Genomic DNA, 23,605 nt, shown 5'->3' with positions numbered 1-23,605 from the left:
CGTACCTCTGCCAAACACAAGTGATGGTGGCTGACTCCCTTGCTATAGCAAGCGCTGAATAAACAGCCTGCTTGTTTTCTCTTTTGAGTCGTCTTCATTTATTTCCACAACTCAACAGCACAACGAATGGCTGTGACAGAATTATACATTACTCTATAGAAATGCAAATGAACAAGAACAGCTACGTACACGAACATGTTGAAAGAAAAAATGGCAAAGAATACAGAGTATTTCATTTAATTTCCTTAAATCAAACAGAAGGATACGCTCCCAGCACTGGCAGATTGGCTCTGAGTTGGGGCACTTGTTCAACGCCACCTACAACTCTGCCTTAGCCTCCACCTCCTGCACTTATGAAGCCTAAAGATCACTCAGCGTACAGGCCTAGGGTCCTCCCAGGTCTTTGCTGAGACTGTGTCTAGTCCTGGGCATGCGCCTGGCCTTCTGGATCCCCTGGTTTACTCCAGAGTCCTTCAAAGCCGTAACCCCCCATGTACCTTCCTCTCCAGGCTTTTCAGTCTGTCTGCTGTCCCTGACCCCAGGCAGATGTCGGTAATGTTTTTAAAGCCCTTAAGAGTTCAGAAGGGGCAAAACAAAGGCAAATCTCTGAACTGAACCCTCAGGGAACTGCCAGACAGGTCAAAACACACCATCACAATTCTGAGCACTGTACTGGCACTTGCCGAAGCACCAAGCCACACCAAGAACACAAGTCACTTACTTGTGGCCTTAAGCCGGGTAAGCAAAAACACCAAAATCCTCCTACCAAAATTTAGTAGCCTCTTTTCTTCATTAAGCGTGTCCCAGTTGTTTTAAGTTTTATTAGATTTGTTTCAAAAAGTTGATTCTAACAGTTTTTGTCAGCTTACTCCTTGCCTCAGAGGAGGGATGGCTCTTTGGAGCTTCCTACTCTGCCATGTCACTCTCTATGTAACCTTTTGAATTAAATCTTAGAAATGGAGGGCAGATTGGTGGTTGCCAGGGGTTGGAGGAATGATGGAGAGTTGAGTGGCAACAGAAGGGATCCTCAGTGTTGGAGTATCTTGCCTGTGGTAGATACACGCACCTACACAAATGATAAGCTTTTTGGAATTAAATACACACACTGCACACACATGGTACAAGACTGGAGAAATCTGGATAAAATTGGTGAGTTATATCAATGCCAATATCCTGATGGTGATATACTATAGTTTTACAAATTGACATTGGGGTAAGCTGGAACAAGTGTACAAGGGACCTCTCTTATTATTTCTTACAACTATATATGAATCTATAGTTATCTCAACAAATTTCAATTTAAAAATTCAAAAGATTCAGATTAAAATGAGGAAGTACTAGGAATACAATTAATTACCCATTTTGCTGTTCTTTTTTATGCACCCACAAGTTATATGATAAAAATCTATGCTTACATAAATCTATAACAGCTCTTTTAATTAAAGTAAAATAAAATTCTAATTAAGAAAAAACCATACTATAGTATAACTGATAGTGTTTTTTTAGTGGCACATAAAATAACTGGGCATCTTACAGTTAATATCAACTTAGATTTGATGACTTAGGGTACGTTTGGAATGAGGTTGACCAACTGGTCTATTTTGGCTCATGCCGTCAGCTTTGGCACTAACCATCAAAATGTCTGCAATAAACACGGTGACAGGAACTAGTGGTGTAACAGGATGGACCGAGTCAGGAAACACTATCCACGTTTCTATTTATTATACGTGTAGGACAACAACTTCAGGAACAATGAGAAAGTAATGTATAAAACTTCCATAAAGAAATACAGATTACAAAGTAATCATTTAACTTTTTAAGCAAATACTTAAGCATTTTCACGCATTTATTAAATAAAGCATACATAACTCAAAATGTTAAATAATTCTAGTTTTTGACTAAATCCTCTAAAGAATATGTTGGTGAAAACTCAGAACTGTCTAATAAGGTATGCATGATCTGTTTATTTAGTATTTATCACAGTTGTCAAAATGATCATGGTTAAAGTGGCGGGTGTGGTGGTGGTGGTGGGATGAACTGGGAGACTGGGACTGACATGCATACACTAATATGTATAAAATGGATAACTAATGAGAACCTGCTATGTAAAAAAATAAATAAAATAAAATTTAAAAATTCAAAAAAAAATGATCATGGTTAAAACCCATTTAAGCATTTACAGAATACCATTTAGGCCCAATATTTATCTAACTAAATGAAAATATCAGAGAAATGGATATTTATGGCAGCAGGTTATAAAGAAGCTTTATTTAAAGCCATCTTCGTCAAAGTTTTAACACTAGAACAAAAATCCAATGTACCTAACTGAGACATAAGCTATTCTTAGTAGTAGTATAAACTCTGTCCTATGCGTATTACTATTTTCAAGTTTTTTCCCTTACATGAAACTACCAAAAGAAAAATTTAAGTATAACTCACAGATTACTTTGTACATTTATCATTCTATAAGCAAATATCTTAGTAATTCATATATTAAGGCCATAAATCAAATCATTACCCCTTATGTCAAAGGCCTATTCACTAACTTAGAAACTTCATTTTTATGTGTGTCATGGGGTTGAAATCAGCCCACAGACACAGAATAGGTTAACAGCAATATATTCTTTCTCTTACCAGGCTTTCACCTTTTTATTGGAACAGGGTTTGGAGGTAGGAGTTTTGAAAGCACTAGGGCTCAAAAAGTTTATTTTTTTATCAGAGTGAAAAGATTCTTATCTTGCTCTCGTAACACAAATCCTCATATTAAATGACTGTGCCACAGAAAAATACTGTAATGCTCTAAACAAAATTTTAAGCTACATTAATGACCACCAAGTTTCATGCAAAATGCAGTAATCAAAATGTTTAACTGTTGTCTTATCAGGCTCCGCAAAGACACTCAGTCTTCACTGTCTGAGTTTATCAGCTTCAGCTTCTTCATAGTCCTCCATCTGTCTTTCAACATGACGCTTGTTCGCTTGTTGAATTTATAATGTGATAGTATTTTAGACCAATTTCCCTCTCCGTATTTCTTCACGCCAGATTTCAGATTCTGGTCTTCTTCCCAAATCCACGCCTTTTGATGAAAAGTAAGATAGTTATTCACAGAAACAATTATGTTTTTTTCAATTGAGGTATAAATGACAACATTTTATTAGTTTCAGGTGTACAATATAATGATCCAGTATTCATATATATTGTGAAATGATCACCACAATAAGTCTAGTTAACATCCGTCAAAAGTAGATAAAAAGTAGAACAGTTATTCACAGAAACAATTCCGTAAATAACATATCTACTATAAATACAACTTTTTTATCAGTATCATGTTACAATTTCTTAATGGTGGAAGAAATTCTGTAAACATATCTTAGATTTCTGTAAGATCTTACTGTGGTGATACTGTCAAGGGTCCTGACTATATTACTGTTCATTTTACATGAACACACTTTGGCTCAGCTGCCCAAGATCAGACAGCTACAAAGCGACGGAGCTAAACACAAACCCAATTCATCTGACTTTAAGCCCACACTGTCTCTTAAGATGCTTTTCTACAACTGTTAATAGATTAGAGATATGTAGGATTCACAAATACCAATGAGAACTTATGAATATTTAATTCTCCCTTAATGAACTCCGTGAAAACCCTGTTCTATGTTGGGCAAAGTACACACACACATAAAACTCAAATCTTCTCTAAAACAGATTTTTGAGAACTAACACAAACTAGTTTAAAAAACACTATTTTGTTTTTGGAGAAAATGACTGAAGAATTTTAAAAGTCAAATTCCGTATTATAAACAGAAAAAGATTACTGACACCTGGCATTTGCTGTAGGTGACCAACTAATCACTCCTGCTGCTGACATGCTGAGGAGCAATATGATCACCTGAGTGATTACTTACTGTTTCTGAACTATGAATAATATCCCCAGCTGACTCACATTTGCTTTAAAAATGCATTCATCATCAGTCACAGGAAGGCAAATACTGTAAGATTTCACTTACGTGAGATATCTAGAGTAGTCAAATTCCCAGAAACAGAAAGTAGAATGGTGGCTGCCAGGGAATGGGAGGAAGCGGGAAATGGGGAGCTGTCTTATGAGTACAGTGTTTCAGTTTTGCAAGGTGAAAAAGTTTCGGAAGTTGTTGCACAACAACGTGAATGCATTTAATGCCAGTGAATCATACACTTAAAAATGATTAAGGTGGTAAGTTTTATGCTATGTATTACTATAAATAAATTTTTTAAATGAGCAAAGGACTTGAGTAGACAATTCTCCAAAAGAGATATACAAATGGCCAATAAGCACCTGAAAAAAATGCTCAACATCACTAATCATTAGGGAAGTGCAAATCCAAACCACCAGGAAATGTCACCTCAAACCCATTAGGATGTCCACCATCAAAAAAACTAGAAAATAATAGGTGGTGGCGACGATGAGAAACTGGAACTCACGTGCTGTTAATGGGAATGAAAAACTGTGTGACTGCTGGGGAAAATAGTATGGTGGTTCCTCAAAAATTAAAAGTACCATGTGACCCAATTCTACTTGTGGGTATATATCCAAAAGAACTGCAAGCAGAGACTTGAAGAGAAATCTGTACACCCCTGTTGATAGCAGTATTACACATAATAGCCAAAAGGTGGAAGCAACCTAAGTGTCCACTGATGGAGAAGTGCATAAGCAAAATGTGGTATATAAATACGAGACATTATTCAGCCTTAAAAAAGGAAGAAAACGCTGACACGTACTACAATGTAAATGAATCTTGAGGACATTATGCTAAGTGAAACAAGTCAAACACAAACAAAAGAACAAATACTGTAGGATTCCACTTGTATGAGGTACCTAAAACAGTCAAATTCACAGACAGAAAGTAGAAAAGTTGGTTGCCAGAGGTTTGGGAGGAGGGGCGAATGAGGAGTTATTGTTTAATGGGTCCAGAGTTTTACTTTTGCAAGATAAAAAGAGCTCCGTAGGGCTTCCCTGGTGGTGCAGTGGTTGAGCGTCCGCCTGCCGATGCAGGGGACACGGGTTCGTGCCCCGGTCCAGGAGGATCCCACATGCCGCGGAGCGGCTGGGCCCATGAGCCATGGCCGCTGAGCCTGCACGTCCGGAGCCTGTGCTCCACAATGGGAGAGGCCACAACAGTGAGAGGCCCGCGTACCGCAAAAAAAAAAAAAAAAAAAAGAGCGCCTTGGATAGATGGTGGTAATGGTAGCACAAGATGTGTTTAATGATGCTGAACGATATATTTTAAAATGGCTAGGATGGCAAATGTTGTTTTGTGTCTTTTATTACAATTAAAGAAAAAAAGAATCCAGCTCAGCTGTCTGACACACTATCAAAGGGAACCTCCAGATGCTTGTAGACAAACGTGAGATGAAAACTATCTTGTGTATGGCTCAGGGCCATAAGATTGGCAGTGTCCATCATTATACCTCTTGCGGGTCTGAGCCGCCACCTATCAGCAACTGTGCTGCCTACAAGGGCACAGCTAATCAACCTCTAGACAAAGACATTTTTTTGCGGTATGGCAAAAAAAAAGATAATGTATTTCAGGACACAAGCAAAAACTGTGCCCTTAGTACTATTCTCTTTTGTCTTTTGCTTTACTTGAAAGATAAAAAATAAAATCAATTAAGAGAATCATAACAATCCTAGCCATGCCCACAACTCAAGATACAAACAGCATACAACAAATTAAAATGCACCAATCTTTTCTTTCCGTAAGGTTAAAAAGTTTATATTACTTATACTTCAAAAATTGCATATCATTTCTAGTGCCTTTTAGAGGAAAAAACAATGCTTCAGTAATACTTTAAAAATGGTATTTACTTACACCAATGGAATCCTTGGGTCTAGGGCTATGTCAGTAAATGGCAGAAGCATTTTACAGTTTCTGATCTGTTGAAATGTACACATTCCAGCCTAGTTTGGTCTATTTTTAAAGCCTGATTTGGTGTGAATAATCAAGTAGAAAATCTAAACTTGGATAATATGTAGTGAGCAACTATCTTTCACTGGTCCAGATAAATCATTTCAAAGACCTCTATTTAAAAAAAAAAAAAAGACCTCTATTTTAGATCATAAATAGTAAAGTCTATACTTTTTTTTTTTTAAATTTTTGGCTGCACCCCACGGCATGTGGGACCTTAGTTCCCAACCAGGGACCGAACCCATGCCCCCTGCATTGGAAGGCAGAGTCTTAACCACTGCACTGCCAGGGAAGTCCCAGTAAGTCTATACTTTGGAGAAGGAACTGTTTCTCACAAGGCCACCGGGTAAGCTCTAGGCTTGCTCTACTGCCTTCTCCATCAATGACTTGGTGATTCAAAGGTGTGCCCCTACTTGCCCCCTTCACTTCCCTCAGAGGATGGGGAGCCAGAGCTAAGGGCGCATCGCTTTCCCGTGATGCAAGACCTTCAGATTGGCTACTTTGTTCAGGAATCTGGAGATCTCAGCCCGTGATGCTGAGGAGGCTGCTGCAAGCCCAATGGTGCCAGAGGCTGAAGTGTTCCAGCAACCAAGAACCACAGTGGTGCCCAAACACAAAGAAACCCTGTGTGTGTCTCTGAGACTAGAACCCGCCACTTTTCTAACATTTACCTTCTGCCTCAGGGGAAAGATATAGGAGGCAAACATAATCACATAAAATACTAATTTTAAAAAAGCAGCTGGATTTAGAGACCCGATTCCTAGTCTTCACTGTAAACCACATATTTCTGTGGGGTCACAACTGAATATTATATATTGGTACCATCCAACTCAGGACATTTCTCCCCACAGGCCAAGTGGATTCTTTCCCCTTAACAAAAAGTTTTTATACTGAGCAGACGCTGTGTCACAATTGTGGTTGTGCAGTTCTTATGTCCTCTAAACTTCACAGGTTCATAAGACAGGAAAAAGTAAACTATCAGTCTGAAAGCACAGCCCGTTCCCCCCATTGTTTGCAGTAATGTGTGGAAGTTATTTTAAACAGTGTGCCCTTGTGTTGCTCAACTCTAGCTGGCCCACCAACCCAGGTTCCATGTTTAAACATCAACTGATTGTGAGAAGGGGCTTTGGAAGAGCTTTATAAACTGAAATATCCTTCCATTTCATCACTCAGATTCCTGAACAGGAGTTGGGAATAATGCTTTTTCATCTTTCTTATCCTCTCTTTTTTCTCTTACTGTGAAAAATAACAGTCACCCTCAAGTCACACACTGGACCCACTGCCTGCTGAGACAGGATTGTGGGTTTCTTGGTCACACCTGTGTAGGTGCTCAGTGTAGTGTAGACATGTTTTAAAATAAAACATGATGTATATTAAAAAATGATATCATTTGTAATTTAAAAAATATTGTATCCTAATTCCCATCACATGCCATCTATGGGAAAAAAGTCTTTATTGTAGAAAGGTACTCACTTCTTTTCTTGAATAAATTTACAAAAGGAAGGCCTCTTTTCAAACTGTGATGAGGCAGGCAAAAATATCTTTGTCTGTTTAACATACAAATGCAGTGAGAAGAAACTGTCCAAGAAGAAACTGTGCAAGGCTACTGCAATAAAAAATTTTAAAGAACCAAAATCTCAACACAAAGTAAGATAAAATCATTCACTCATCTGAAACAAATTATCCCACCAAAAAGCCAACAGTGGAAAGCTAAAAATAAAACCAGACACAGAATTGGTTTTTGACATAGTAAATAGTGATAGACGATATCACTTGTATTCTATGTTATGTAGTTGATATTCCATATTTCGTTTCAAATACAAAAAAGAAACTTTTCTTGATATATATCTATAAGTAACTCCTATAATCCCGTTTAGAATTGTTGCCAGAAGAACAGGGAAAGATAAAATGTATGAGGCAGAGACTTCTGGATTTTAGACCAACCTGGAGAGCTTGGAAATATCACCTCAGTCGTCACAACAAGAAAAAAGGTGAACAAACTGAAAAGTCAACAACTCTTCCTAGATCCATCAGAAAATTAATGTCACAGGGCAAACAGAAAGGTGGATACAGAGAATCATAGCTTAGTGGAAGCAGAAGGCCAGGAGAAGCAGCTCACAGCTGGGGCCAGTACTGGGAGGAACATTTAACTGTGATGGACAAATTGAGGGAGGCTCACTGTGAACAAGCTTGAGTTAAAAACTCCAGGGGCCCAATCTCAGGGGGCCCACAACTTGTGAGTTTGCTCTCCAAAAGCCCCACCAGGTTCTCAGGGTGAAGATGACAGAATAATCTCCTCCTGCATCTAGCAGGCGGAAGAGGAAAATACCCATTTCAAAATACATCCAGAGCATTCTGTTCTCATTAACAAAGCCTGCCCTCGGACTTCCCTGGTGGCGCAGTGATTAAGAATCCGCCTGCCAATGCAGGGGACATGGGTTCGAGCCCTGGTCCAGAAAGATCCCACATGCCACGGAGCAACTAAGCCCGTGCGCCACAGCTACTGAGCCTGCGCTCTAGAGCCCGCGAGCCACAACTACTGAAGCCCGCGTGCCTAGAGTCCATGCTCTACAACAAGAGAACCACGGCAATGAGAAGCCCTCGTACCTCAATGAAGAGTAGCCCCCGCTCGCCACAACTAGAGAAAGCCCGCACGCAGCAACAAAGACCCAACGCAGCCAAAAATAAATAAATTAATTAATTAAAAAAACAAAACAAAACAAAACAAAACAGGTGCAGGAAGCTCAGAGAACACAAAGAAGGATAAATACCAAAAAATCTACATCTTGGTACATCATATTCAAAGTGGAAAAAAAAAAATCAAAGACAAAAAATATCTTATGACTTTTGGTTGCACATAGTGGCATATGGTCAACATTTCCTCATTCTCCTTTGGGAATCCACCCAAGAGAAACAAGGAAAGAAATGAAATCCCAAACTCGTAAGATTAAGAGAACCCTTTGGCCTGAACGATAACAAAGGTGAATGGGGTCCATTATTGGTGGAAACTGACAAAAGGTTTGTGAAGAAGTGGAGCACAGCCACTCTACCTATAGATCACAGAAAGCCCGTGGCGTACACTTTTCCAAAGGAAGGAACATATCCTGAGGTGTACACCTTAAATCCCTGGTCTGCAACAGCAGGAGCCTCCCTCAACCAGCATTACCTCCAAAAAGTAGAGGTGGTGGACCTAAATTAGGAATCATGCAGACAAGCAATAGTTGCAGGAAGTAAACCAAAAATTGGAGTTGACTGCTATGTTCACTGGGGGAGAAGTCATGGTCAAAATAAACTTGAGTCACAGGAGGTATCCCTAGTAACCTAGAACTTGACCCTAGCCCAGCGCCTCAACAATGAACCATTTGCAAATAGCTTATCAAAAAAAAAAAAAAAAAGCATCTTAAATAAAGAAGAGTAAGAAGAAAAGTATAGGATCATCTTCCACTGCCAATATGATCAAACAAGGACCAGATTTACTCACCTGCTGTGAACAACTAGAAAACCAGATAAAATACAGTAAACAATCGTTTCAGAAACTGGACGGATGGCACAGGCCTATAATCACGGAGAGGGCAAACAAATGAAATGAATCCTAAAAGGGACCCATTGTGGCTTTCTGAATAGAAAAATTCTTTACCAAACGATATTTTTTCTTTTTTTTTTCTAAAGCACAGAAAAATCTTACTTAAATTGAATCTATGGAGGCTTCCCTGGTGGCGTAGTGGTTAAGAATCCGCCTGCCAATGCAGGGGACCTGGGTTTGAGCCCTGGTCTGGGAAGATTCCACATGCTGCAGAGGAACTAAGCCCATGCGCCACAACTACTGAGCCTGAGCTCTAGAGCCCGTGAGCCACAACTACTGAACCAGTGTGCCACAACTACTAAAGCCTGTGCACCTAGAGCCTGTGCTCCGCAACAAGAGAAGCCACCACAATGAGAAGCCTGTGCACCTCAACGAGGAGTAGCCCCTGCTCGCTGCAACTAGAGAAAGCCCGCGTGCAGCAACGAAGACCCAACACAGCCAAAAATAAATAAATTAAATAAGTAAATAAATAAATAGAATCTCTGTTAGGAAGATACAAATATAAAAGCTTATCAAGTAGATTTAAGTTCCACCCTACATCTGATGAACTGATTTTATGATGACAGTAATACAATAATTCTAAATAAATGTCACTAACACCCAGCTTAAGAATATCTTTAAAATGTGGGTGAACTTTGAATAGGCAAATTGGTCAACAAATCTAAGATGGCAAAATTAAAGATGGCAAAGAGAAAACATTTTATCCTCAAGATTTTTTAGGGTTGAACATAAATAATGTGAAATAATCACAATTATTCAAGTTATGACTTTAATATCCATTAAGTATTATTTAATTATAATAAACATACCTGTCTTTTTCTAGGTTGATGTTTTTCAAGAGTTGGAGGCTGACTGTTTAAAACATGTATTCTCTTGCTTTCAGTGGCTCGCCTACTGTTCTGTTTTTTCTTTCTTCCACCTAAAAGTAGAAATGCTGTCATCAAAAACTGTCTCACATTAAAAGAATTATATAATTTTTTTTTTTTGGCCACACCGTGCAGCACGTGCGATCTTAGTTCCCTGACCAGGGATTGAACCCATGCCCCATGCAGTGGAAGCATGGAGTCTTAACCACTGGACCACCAGGGAAGTCCCAGAAGAATATTTTTAAAGGTTAACATGAAATTCCTATCTACTGGTTAGCTATTTTTTTAAAAAATAACTGTTTAGTTTTTTTCCTTTGAATCTGGAAGCAGCGTGATATAGTGCAAAGATCAGTCTTTGAAAATCAGGGTGGGGGTGTTTCTTTTCCAACCTGGGCCTGGCAGAACCGCTCCTGCAAAGGGTATCAAGAAGAAGGGCCATTCTAGGATAAAAAGCCCAGAGATAAAGCCACACACCTATGGTCAACTAATCTATGACAAAGGAGGCAAGGATACACAATGGAGAAAAGACAGCCTCTTCAATAAGTGGTGCAGGGAAAACTGGACAGCTACATGTGAAAGAATGAAATTAGAACACTCCCTAACACCATACACAAAAATAGACTCAAAATGGATTAGAGACCTAAATGTAAGACCGGACACTATAAAACTCTTAGAGGAAAACACAGGAAGAACACTCTTTGACATAAATCACAGCAAGATCTTTTTTGATCCACTTCCTAGAGTAATGGAAATAAAAACAAAAATAAACAAATGGGACCTAATGAAACGTAAAAGCTTTTGCAAAGCAAACTACAAACAAGACAAAAAGACAACCCTCAGAATGGGAGAAAATATTTGCAAACGAATCAACGGACAAAGGATTAATCTCCAAAATATATAAACAGCTCATGCAGCACAATATTAAAAAAAACAACACAATCAAAAAATAGGTAGGGCTTCCCTGGTGGCGCAGTGGTTGAGAGTCCGCCTGCCGATGCAGGGGACACGGGTTCGTGCCCCGGTCCGGGAAGATCCCACATGTCGTGGAGCGGCTGGGCCCGTGAGCCATGGCCACTGAGCCTGCACAACCGGAGCATGTGCTTCGCAACAGGAGAGGCCACAACAGTGAGAGGCCTGCGTACAGCAAAAAAAAAAAAAAAAAAAAAAGGGCAGAGAGAATGGACTTGAGGACACGGGGAGGGGGAAGGGTAAGCTGGGATGAAGTGAGAGAGTGGCATGGACATATATACACTACCAAATGTAATAGATAGATAGTGGGAAGCAGCCGCATAGCACAGGGAGATCAGCTCGGTGCTTTGTGACTACCACCTAGAGGGGTGGGATAGGGAGGGTGGGAGGGAGATGCAAGAGGGAGGAGATATGGGAACATATGTATATGTATAGCTGATTCCCTTTGTTATAAAGCAGAAACTAACACACCATGGTGAAGCAATTATACTCCAATAAAGATGTTAAAAAAAATAAAATTAATTAACATAAAAAAAGATGTACAATATTGTAAACCTTGACAATGTAAAAGTAGTATAGAGGACAGCAGTGAGAAGGCAGAAAATGTGGGTAGAAGAAAAGTGAGGTGAAGGAGTGGTAATTTCCTCCTTTCACATTACAGGGAGTCAGGAGGTATTATCTAAAATCAAATAAAATATAGCAGTATATTATTTCGAGTTATAAAGACAACCAATAGTAGATTTAAAACTAATAAAACTCTGGAAGTGAGTAGTAAGTTCCTAGTTTAAGAGCCATTGTTGAAAGAAATGCAAATACAAACATATTACTTAGAATTTATAGTAGTACCGACCAGAATTAAAAAATAAACTTTTAAAACAGTTATATCTGCTATAATAGGGCAACACAAGGTATCCTTGTGGTGATGCAACTACTTTATATCTTGGTTGAATCAATGTCAATACACTGCTTGTGATACTGCACTACAGAATTGCAAGGTGTTGCCCCGTTATATTCTTAATTCTACCAAAGACTCTACCAAGCTAATATATTTACTTTCTTTTTCGCCTTTCCTGAGGTATGAGTGACAAATAAAATTGTAAGATGTTTAAAGTGTAAAAGAAAAAAAAGAGCAGAAGACCTAAACAGACATCTCTCCAAAGGAGACATACAGATGGCCAAGAAGCACATGAAAAGCTGCTCAACATCACTAATTATTAGAGCAATGCAAATCAAAACTACAATGAGGTATCACCTCACACCTGTTAGAATGGGCATCATCAGAAAATCTACAAACAACAAATGCTGGAGAGGGTATGGAGAAAAGGAAACCCTCTTGCACTGTCGGTGGGAATGTAAATTGATACAGCCACTATGGAGAACAGTATGGAGGTTCCTTAAGAAACTAAAAATAGAATTACCATATGACCCAGCAATCCCACTACTGGGCATATACCCAGAGAAAACCGTAATTCAAAAAGACACATGCACCTCAATGTTCACTGCAGCACTATTTACAATAGCCAGGTCATAGAAGCAACTTAAATGCCCATCAACAGACGAATGGATAAAGAAGATGTGGTACATATATACAATGGAATATTACTCAGCCATAAAAAGGAACGAAATTGGGTCACTTGTAGAGATGTGGATGAATCTAGAGACAGTCATATGGAGTGAAGTCAGAAAGAGAAAAACAAATATTGTATATTAAAGCATATATGTGGAACCTAGAAAAATGGTACAGATGAACCGGTTTGCAGGGCAGAAATTGAGACACAGATGTAGAGAACAAATGTAGGGGCACCAAGGGGAGAAAGTGGGGCAGGGGGTGGCAGGATGAATTGGGAGATTGAGATTGACATATATACACTAATATGTATAAAATAGATAACTAATAAGAAAAAAAATATGTGTTTAATTAAACTGAAGTATAATTCTGACAAACTTTTTGATAGCAGCAGTAATTAGGTTCTGTAATAGGTCAACTTAAATATAATTCCCAAGATCCTTAGTTAACTTTAAAATCTAGTATAAACGGTAAGTATAATTTTGGACATCAGGGTAATTTCTAAGTAAGACAGGATGCTCAAACATAGGTCATGAGGTATAGTCTATATCTAGCTTTGCTTCTTCTTCTTTTTTTTTTTTGCGGTACATAGGCCTCTCACTGTTGTGGCCTCTCCCGTTGCGGAGCACAGGCTCCAGACGTGCAGGCTCAGCGGCCATGGCTCACGGGCCCAGCCGCTCTGCGGCATGTGGGATCTTTCTGGACCAGGGCTCGAACCCGTGTGCCCTGCATCGGCAGGCGGACTCTCAACCACTGCGCCACTAGGGAAGCCCTCTTGATTCTTTTATGCTTTTAAACATCATCTCACCTCCTAGTGCCTGCCTTTTCATCATCTGTTTAAAAAAGGAATAATATTTACCTTATAGGATTGTTGTAATTTCTTAATATAATGTTTAAGGAGTATTTGACACAGTGTAAGAAGTAAACCCTTCCCTCTTTCCCTCTTATTCACAGTTTAGTAAGAAATAAATGTATATGCGACTCAAAAGAAACAGGATGGTAATTACTGAAAGAAAATAGTGTGTACAGTTGACCCTTGAATAACATGGGTTTGAACTATATGGGCCCACTTATACACGGATTGTTTTTTCAATAAACATAGTACCTGTATTTTCATTTTACAGATCTTTAAGTGTGGGGAAGAGTTTGTGTTCGATTAGCGATCACAATATGTGGAATCAAAACAACTAGGGTTTGCGTTCTGATTCTATGCTGTTTCAGCTTCCTGCCCTCAGGTGAGTCACTTATCAATTCTTTTGTTTTTGAGGCAGAGATAGCAGGATGCATTGACTGCACAGGAGTCGGTGCCTCTGATCCCCATGTTGTTTAAGGGTCAACTGTATAGAAAACCTAAAAGAATATACACATAGAATTAAAAAGAGTTTAGCAAGATGGTTGCATATAAGATCAATAAACAAAACCCAACAGTGTTTCTGTACATTAGCAACAGTTAAAATATTTAATTAAAATAGTCAAAAGATAATATTTACAATAGTAATAAAATATATAACATTTTAAGGGATAAATCCAGCAAATGCAGTCAAGATCTGTATGTAGTAAATTATAAAGCTTTACTATATATATGTGTGTGTGCATGCACATATACAAGTTATAAGAATATATATACATAAGACAATCTAAATAAAGAAATATGCTTTTTGTTCATGTAGAGGAAGACAATATAATTGTGTCAGCTGTCTCCAAAACTGTCTACTAGGACTCCCTCAGTGGCGCAGTGGTTAAGAATACGCCTGCCAATGCAGGGGACACAGGTTCAAGCCCTGGTGCAGAACAAATAAGCCCATGGGCCACAACTACTGAGCCTGCACTCCAGAGCCCACGAGCCACAACTACTGAGCCTGCGTGCTGCAACTACTGAAGCCTGTGAACCTAGAGCCCATGCTCCGCAACAAGGGAAGCCACCACAGTGAGAAGCCCATGCACTGCAACAAAGAGTAGCCCCTGCTCGCCGCAACCAGAGAAAGCCTGTGCACGACAACGAAGACCCAACACAGCCAAAGATAAAATTAATTAATTAAAAAAAACAAAAAAAAGAAAACTGTCTACTATTACAATGTAATTTTAAATCAAAATCTCAACAGGGTTCTTTGCAGTACTTAACAAGATTATTCTAAAATTATGTATTAGGAGAGTTAGTCCATCATGGGCCCTGAGTATCCCTTCAGTTCTTGCTGAATGTACAAGGCTTACTCATCCCCTGATACTAAACAGTTTCTACAGTTAGTCAGGAACCTAAATAGGTCAAGGGAGCCACGGTCTGACTACCCTGTAACTAACTCTCTCCTGGGGAAGGCAACTGGATTATTTGCTACGTTTTGCTTGCTGCTTATTCAGAAAGTGCCCTTGGCCCCAGGTTCCTCCCTGCAGTACAACCTACTGCCTGCAGAGCATCTACCTGGGCCCACTGCACTGTCTTTGGGACCTGGCGAGGGGAACCGGCACAACTACGCTGATGCTATATGCTATTGTTGTCTGTTGTGCTGCAATAAACCACCCTGTTCTGACCCAAGTCTTGTTGTCCACTTTTGGCAGCTATGAAGTGGTAGCAGCTTCACTGTATACAGTGGTTTTCTTCCCCCGGACAATACAGAAGACCAAAACACCAAGGGTACTCAAGATGCTCCTAAAGAGTAACAGAAAGATGAAGGAAATTGCCCTGGCACACACTGAGTTATTACTAAACTACACTAATTGAGACGATATGGTATCAGTGCAGGAACAGATCATATGTGTTGGTGAGGTTAACGGAAACCACACCAGTTATTCTGAACAGAGATTTTCATGTTGGGAACTGTTCTAACAGGTGCTAGAGGACTAAAAAGGCAAAAATAAATGAACGGAGATTAATAATTAAGAGAAATTCATATATAGGTGGAGATTTCAATACTTCTCTCTCAGTAATTAGTAGAACAAGAAGACAAAAAAATAAGCATGAATACAGAACACTTGAGAAGCACTATGAATCAATTTGACCTAATCGACATTTTATAACACTCCATTCAACAACAGCAAAATTCACATTCTTCTGAAGTGCACATCAGCAGTCACCAAGACAGACCATATTCTGGGCCATAAAGCAAATCTTAAATTAAAAAAGAAAAAGAAAGAAATCCTCAAAGCATATTCTCAGGTCAGAACCAAATTAATTGGAAATCATTAATAGAAAGGTATCTAGAATATCCTAAAATTTTTGGAAATTAAACGAAGAGCTGTTGCTTCTTTTTTTAAAAAATAAATTTATTTATTTATTTTTATTTTTGGCTGCATTGCGTCTTTGTTGCTGAGTGCAGGCTTTTCTCTAGCTGAGGCGAGAGGGGGCTACTCTTCATCGCAGCGCACGGGCTTCTCATTAGGTGGCTTCTCTTGTTGCAGAGCACGGGCTCGAGACACGCGGGCTTCAGTGGTTGTGGCACTCGGGCTCAGTAGTTGTGGCTCATGGGCTCTAAAGTGCAGGCTCAGTAGTTGTGCCGCACGAGCTTAGTTGCTCTGCCGCATGTGGGATCTCCCCAGACCAGGGCTCGAACCCATGTCCCCTGCATTGGCAGGCGGATTCTTAACCACTGTGCCACCAGGGAAGCCCAAACAAAGAGCTTCTTAATAGCCCAGAAGATCAAAGAAAAAAGTCTCAAGGGAAATAAAAATATATATTTTGATGAAAATGAAAATATAAAAATTTGGGGATGCAACTAAGGCAGTAATTAAAGGAAAATTTATAGCATTAAATGCACATATTAGAAAAACCTGGGCAACTATGAAGAAAAAGCAACTCATATACAAAGGGGGAAAAAGTCAGGTTGATATCAGACTGTCCACAGCAGCACTCATAAAGTCAGAAAATAATGGAGCAAAATCTGCAAAGTTGTAAGGAAAAGTATTTCTAAAGAATACTACATTTAGCCAAAGTTTTTGTGCTAATCTCACCCATTACAGCTGAAATCAATCAGTAGTCTAAAGTTGAAATTTAGTTATAGAGGCAAACTGACCCAACCTATCAAAGCAATTCATATTATTTATTCTTCATTTTGGAGGAATCATATGGTTTACTGATATATTTCTTATGAAACAGCATTTATGTGAAGTTCATTGAATCCTTCAGTTTCACCTTCAAAAAATTAAATGTAAATATATTTTAGAGTACATATGTAACCTTATCACATTTTTATAAATTTTTATTTGCTTTGATTCTATCTATCCTTCCATTGAGGCAGTCTATCTATCTCAGTATTTAAGGACACGGGCTCTCAAGTCAGAAATGTCTGATTTCAAATTCTGGCTCTGGTTCTGTTCATGACCTGTGTGACCAAGGGCTTTTTACACTTAACCTCTTTTTCTCTCAGTTTCCTCATCTGTAAAATGGGAGTGATTTAAAAAAAAAAAAGTACTGATCCAGATTGTTTTGAGGATTGAATTTATAGATAAAAAGCTTTTAACTCAAATATTAATCATTTCACTGAATGCTGGTGAGACTTTTCTGCATAGAAAGCATTTAAGTGATTTTTTTTCAATTTTTCTGAATTATTTGATTTTTTTAAAAGTACATAGCAATTTTACAAAACTGAAAAAAAATTGTTTTTAAAAGATGTCTAAAAAAATCTTTTTTAAATGTTTAGCACTAATGAAATAAATATCCTCTATTAGGAAAAAGAGGATACCTAGGTAACCTTTAAGCAACTTGGACTTTTTTGGAATGTATATGTATATAGTACTAACATCTAACAAAAAGTCAAGAAATGTACTAAAACTCACAGGATCTTCTAGGTTCAATATCCATAGTCACTGTCAAGCCACTCTACAGTGTGATTACATTCTTCATTGGTTCAATTACTGATCAGCTAGAGTGTAAAAAAGTGTATGCTTCCATTTCTTTGAAATTTGTATTATGAAATTAAAAGTCCAGGAAAATCCCCAAATTATTTTACTCTAGAATTATGATTCCTAGCCATTTTGCAGCTAGGAACTCCACCAACATGAAGCAAATATTTCTTTGAGTTTAACTTTACCATCTTTAAAGTGAGGACGATGATAATATCTACAGATGTAAATGTTTTAGAGCTGTAATTTACAAATACTAGCTAACAGTGGCCCTATCATCAGCCATCAGCTAAGAATAAATTTATTCAATTAATATTTACTTCAGGCATACTATGTACCTGGAATCAAGTTGGTACATCTATTATTTTTATATTGATCAGTAAGTATTTAGATTTGGATCAATAAAGTTTAAAAATCCTTGCATTAGGGCTTTCCTGGTGGTGCAGTGGTTGAGAGTCCACCTGCTGATGCAGGGGACGCGGGTTCGTGCCCCGGTCTGGGAAGATCCCACATGTCGCGGAGCGGCTGGGCCCGTGAGCCATGGCCACTGAGCCTGCGCGTCCAGAGCCTGTGCTCTGCAACGGGAGAGACCACAGCAGTGAGAGGCCTGCGTACCGCAAAAAAAAAAAAAAAAAAAAAAAAAATCCTTGCATTAGAACATAGTACAGGTTCAATAAACATTTTTTGAATGAATATATACCTAGGAGGAACTTACAATTATATTATAATCGAAAATAATTACGGACTGCTTTTAAGGTTTTTTTGGGAGGTTATTGTTGCTTGTTTTTTAAATCTAGCAAACAATGCCTTTTATAAGGATAATACATTCTAAATGCAATGAGGAATAAATTCTAAATGCAATCTGCAATGACGGAGTCTATATATAGTCAATACTCATTATATTCATGGATTCTGGTATTTGAAAATTTACCTACCTGCTGAAAGTTTTAACAAAAATCAAAACTTGCAGTGCTTTTGTGGACACTGGTGGACATGCACAGAGTGGCAAAATATTTGAGTTCATGTTCCCAGCTGAGGTTAAACAAGGTGAAGCTCTGCTTTCTTATTGCTTCCAGGCTAGAAATAATTGTTCTTTTTACAGTCTATTTAGTGCTGTATTTTTGTGTTTTTTGGGGGGTAATTCTGCTGTTTAAAATTTTCCCCAAGTGTATTGTGGAAGTGCTGTCTAGTGTTCCTGAGTGCAAGAAGGCTATGAATGATGTTCCTTACAGAGAAAAATATGTGGTTAGGCATGAGTTACAGTGTTGTTGGCCTGGGTTCAATGTTAATGAATCAACAATGTATATTAAATAAGGTTTCTTTAAACAGAAACAGGGACTTCCGTGGCGGTCCAGTGGTTAAGACTCCGTGCTTCCACTGTGGGGGGCACGGGTTCCATTCCTGGTCGGGGAACTAAGATCCCACGTGCCGCATGGTGCGGCCTAAATAAATAAACAGAAACACATAAAACAAGGTTATGTATTGAAGAGTTGACCAAAATGTTGTAACCAGAGGCTCAAAAGAACCTAACCCTGTATTCCCCTGTAATCATTCAGTATTCACTAAGTGTTTACAATGACCTTATAGAACATTACCGTAAATAACAAGAACCAACTGTAACTTTCTAAATTAAGCACCACCTCTAATTAACTCTTTGAAGTCATGACATTTAATCCCTTCATGCTTTAGTTTTCTGATGTGTGTTTGTGTGTTGTGGGGTGCAGTCAAGGGCTGGATCGCTTTCAAGGATGTATCGATTCTCCACTCCGAAAACTGTAATAAGCGTACTTACTTCGAGGAGTTTCCACTCTTTCCTCTTTCTTATTAACATCTTGTTGTCGGTTTCCATGTTCCAACTTAGATAAGAAGAGATTTTTGTGAGACCTAAATGAAATACAAAAGCTTGTGATTTGTTCTGAAAAGACTAGAAAAGCTATAGAAAAAGGTAGATGATTTGTCTCAATCTCTATCTAGGACCTGCTTCTACTTTGGTCTGTTTCCCTTTGGTGCTCCTTGCACTAATGCCCCATCGCCCCATCTTTTTTTTTTTTTTTTGCGGTATGCGGACCTCTCACTGCCGTGGCCTCTCCCGTTGCGGAGCACAGGCTCCGGACGCGCAGGCCCAGCAGCCATGGCCCACGGGCCCAGCCGCTCCGCGGCACGTGGGATCCTCCTGGACCGGGGCACGAACCCACGTCCCCTGCATTGGCAGACGGACTCCCAACCACTGCGCCACCAGGGAAGCCTTAATGTTCCATCTTAATCTTTAGCCTCTTAAGATTTTTCTTCTTCAGACTTCCCTCTCTCCCATTTATTTTCTCCATCTCATCTACTCAGAAATCAAGATTCTTTTGGCATTCCAATTACAGAAATTCCAAAATTACTTTATACATGATGGTAGATATCACTTGATTATCTTCATAGATTCCAGAAAGGGCTTTCTGGAAAGGTAAGACTGTTTGGAAATACAGGATGTGGCAGAATTTTTGGACAACCTGCAATGTTCGCATTATTCCAATTTACAAAGGAACAAACTACAATGGAAAAAAAAAAGTTCAACTAAGCTTAGGCAGCTATTTTATCACCACCTAAAATCTATACTTTGACCCCTATAAGTGCTCTATGCAACCTACTAATGCTTTCCCGCCGTCCCCAAACTTTCCATTGTGCTCTCTGGAATGCCAGTCTCAACTTCTTCGCCTGTCTAAAGTCTAGCTCTCCCCTGGGAACAGTATTTCTCTCCTTGTGGCCTCCTCAAGTAGAGATTAGCTTCATCTTCTGCAAACCACAGGGTCCGAGAGGTGGGTCTCTATATTTCCCATTTCCTAATGGATGCCACCTTCAGGATCCTGCTTCCACAGAAACCTTAGCCTTTGAGGATTCATGCCACGGAGGTGTATCGCTATCTACCATTCTCCATAATCTTTCACTATCCTTCCAAGCACCTCCCAGGATTTGCAGACCTTTCTCGATCCCCGAGTGCCGCCATCACCATGAACTATTTCCGTGTTTCCATGGATAACCCGGATGACAAACTGGCCCCTCAACTCCTCATCTCCAGTGACCTCCTCCACACCAGGTCAGCCACCCCCACGCACGGTTCCATTTAGCATCCCAATTGCTCTACACTATGAAATCACTCATGCAGACGTTCTGCTCTCTGAACATGTTACATTGTCTGTTATAGCATTTCTAATAGATTAAACAGCTTCTTAAGTAATTTCATAAACTCGCAATTGGGGGCATTCACCAGAAATGTCAGCTCCATCCCCTTCCTGCCCCAGCATCACACCGTTGCTTCTGACAGAATAAGAGTTTACTAATCATTTGCTTTAAGTTCAAGTACCCCCTCCACGTGCAAGCCTTGTAGAAATAATGTGAAACAACCCAGGATCCCAAGAGGCAGGTCTCCATAGTTTGGCATTTCAAGACCCATCAGAGTCTTAAGTATCTGTGGAGGTAAGTAGGACCCTGCGATGATTCTTCAAACCATACCATGTGCGTGGCAGTTATTATAAACTACCTAGGTTTGCATGAATTGCTTCAAAGATTTTAAACACAGAAAAGAAAAATGTCAAATTACTTCACCTCAATAAGGATACTGTATCCCCTGAGGATTCAGTTACCGCAGACTGTTTGTCACTAACACTTTAAAAGAAGAAAACATTTGTAAGAATGTAAACAAGAGAAACTTTTCATCAGGATTGTACTTTCCACATAATCAAGCCATTTTTCAACTTATAAAAAGTATCTCTGGAAAGAAACTCTGGTAAAATTAAGACCTTTACAGTCCATTACAACATGGCTAATTTTTGCCCAGATGTGCTTACCAGAGACATTAAATCAATGTCTTCCCCAAACATAAGTTCAGCAGAATTGAGCTGTAACTGAGCATTCACAATGTCACTCTTTCAAAAACTCTCTCATGGATCTTTATTTCTATGAATTCAAGTTTAATTCCTTATCCTCCCCAGCAGTCTCCAACTAGACTTTTTAATAAAATTCCTCCCCTCTGCTATAGTTAAAATTAGCTCCAACAAACACAGCATGACTATCTACAGCTCGATGCCGTCACTGGAACTCTTCCTCTCTCCTGAAATGACATTTCTTCTTCCATCCACCTGTAAAAACCTTAACCATCCTTCAAGGTCCGGCTCCATGTTCACACTTTCTTGAAGCTGTCCCTCAAACTCCTTCAGCACTTAAGTCTATCTTTAAACTTTAACAACAAATTATGTAGTGTCTGCTACTGTTTCTGTTTCAAGTCTGTAATTCTTATTGCCTCAAATAGTTTATAAGCTTTACCAGAACAAAATATTTCATCTAGTATTGACAGCATGAGGGTTTCATCTTTCCCGGCATTTGTCTGACCTTGAAATGACACTTGTTTCTATCCTTGCTTTACTTACGTCTTATTCATTCTTGCCTTGAAACTGGTGAATTTGACTCCCAGGATGGTTTTGATATTTGCTTGATTCTTATCTTTACCATGTCTCTAGTTTTTGGGTTTTCTCCGTGTCTAGTGCACTACAAGATGTAATGCATGCCTGGTAATGAACTAGGCACCAAGGATTCAAAGCTATTTAAGAACCTCCAAAACACTCTCCATCTAGTGAGATACAGACAGGTAAACAGATATGTTATTCTCGAAGATAAGTCCTCCTATAGAGGTATGACTTGGTGCTGTGGGAGCACAGAAGTGACAACTCTGCTCAGAGCTCAGCAAGACTTCTTATAGGTGAACTTTGAGCTAGACCTTGAATAGCAAATAAGAGCTTACCTTGAAGAGAAAGAAGGAAATCCAAAGTTGAAGCAAGAGTCAAGGCATGAAAGAACTTGTAATATTTGAAGATCAAGTTGTATAGCTAGAAAGTGCCATGGATGTGGGCAGGGAGGGGTTAATGCTTAGGGACAAGGTGTATATGAGGGAGAAAAAAAAAAATACCCAGAAAGGGGCTATATACGGCTTTGGAAGCCATGCAATAAAATTTTATCCATCAAGTAGGAAACAGAAAGCCAACAGAGGTTATTAAGCTGGAAAGTGAGTTAAACAGATTTATTTTTATGGGAAGCTAACCCTGGAAGTCACATCAAGAATGGATTTGTGTGGCACAAAGCTAAGTAATAATCTAGGATATAAATGATAAGAATGGATTAGAGAGACATTTCTGATATGGAATTCGTTAACACTTGGGGAGATAACCAACTGGATGTGTGAGGTAAAGGAGGAGAGTTAGGGTAGAGAGAGACAGATGAGAACATCAAGAGCTCTGTTTTACACACTGAGCTGTTTGTGTCTAGGAGGGCATTTGAAATAAGTGGGTAGTACTACATTAGGAGAATACATAGGAAATGTGTTCATTATATGCAAGAATCACAGTAAGTTCTAATCTTATTTTACTTTAAAGCAGTATTACAGCAGGCAGGAAGGCTGGGCCATAGAATGCACTGGGTCTTGGTATTACTAAAGTTTGATTTCCTAAACAAAATTAAATAACTGAGCCAATAAAAATGAAATCCCTACTTCTCAAAATGGGTCTTAGGAAAAACCCAATGAGCAATAAGACTGCAACAGAGCCCTTGGCAAGATGAAGCAGTGAGGAACAGATCATGCTCTGATAGGCAGGGACAAAAAGAATTGTAAGACTGAGCTCAGTCCTCAAGTGTGACCAATGCCATGTCCATCCAACTCACACTCCAATCCCCACATCTCAATAAGTAGTTAAGGTGGGGACTTACAGGGCTTATGTCATGGTCCCAAGAAAAGAGTAATATTACATCCACTGCCAAATACATCCATCCAGAGACCAGAAGGATTTGACTATTTGGCCTTGGTTTAAGGGGG

The 23,605-nt window shown here is 39.1% G+C and overlaps 1 protein-coding gene across 2 annotated transcripts in view; it reads right to left on the bottom strand.

The window, feature by feature from the left end:
• Positions 1 to 1,705: 1,705 nt before the first annotated feature.
• TERF1 (telomeric repeat binding factor 1) overlaps positions 1,706 to 23,605 on the bottom strand; it is a 36,737-nt gene continuing 14,837 nt past the window's right edge. The window contains exons 7-10 of one of the 2 annotated variants that reach the window (XM_081214307.1): positions 21,349 to 21,408; positions 19,553 to 19,644; positions 10,335 to 10,444; positions 1,706 to 3,076 (exon numbers count right to left, since the gene is read on the bottom strand). In XM_081214307.1, coding sequence (XP_081070433.1) covers positions 2,900 to 3,076; positions 10,335 to 10,444; positions 19,553 to 19,644; positions 21,349 to 21,408 — 439 coding nt within the window. In that variant the 3' untranslated portion in view covers positions 1,706 to 2,899. The remainder of the gene's footprint in view (positions 3,077 to 10,334; positions 10,445 to 19,552; positions 19,645 to 21,348; positions 21,409 to 23,605) is intronic. The other variant, XM_081214308.1, reaches the window with a different exon arrangement.

Source organism: Mesoplodon bidens (genome assembly GCF_964165515.1).
Source record: "Mesoplodon bidens genome assembly, chromosome: 16".
NCBI lineage: Eukaryota > Metazoa > Chordata > Mammalia > Artiodactyla > Ziphiidae > Mesoplodon > Mesoplodon bidens.
The sequence above is the reverse complement of the archived record's forward strand: the minus strand, read 5'-3'. Positions and strand labels throughout refer to the sequence as shown.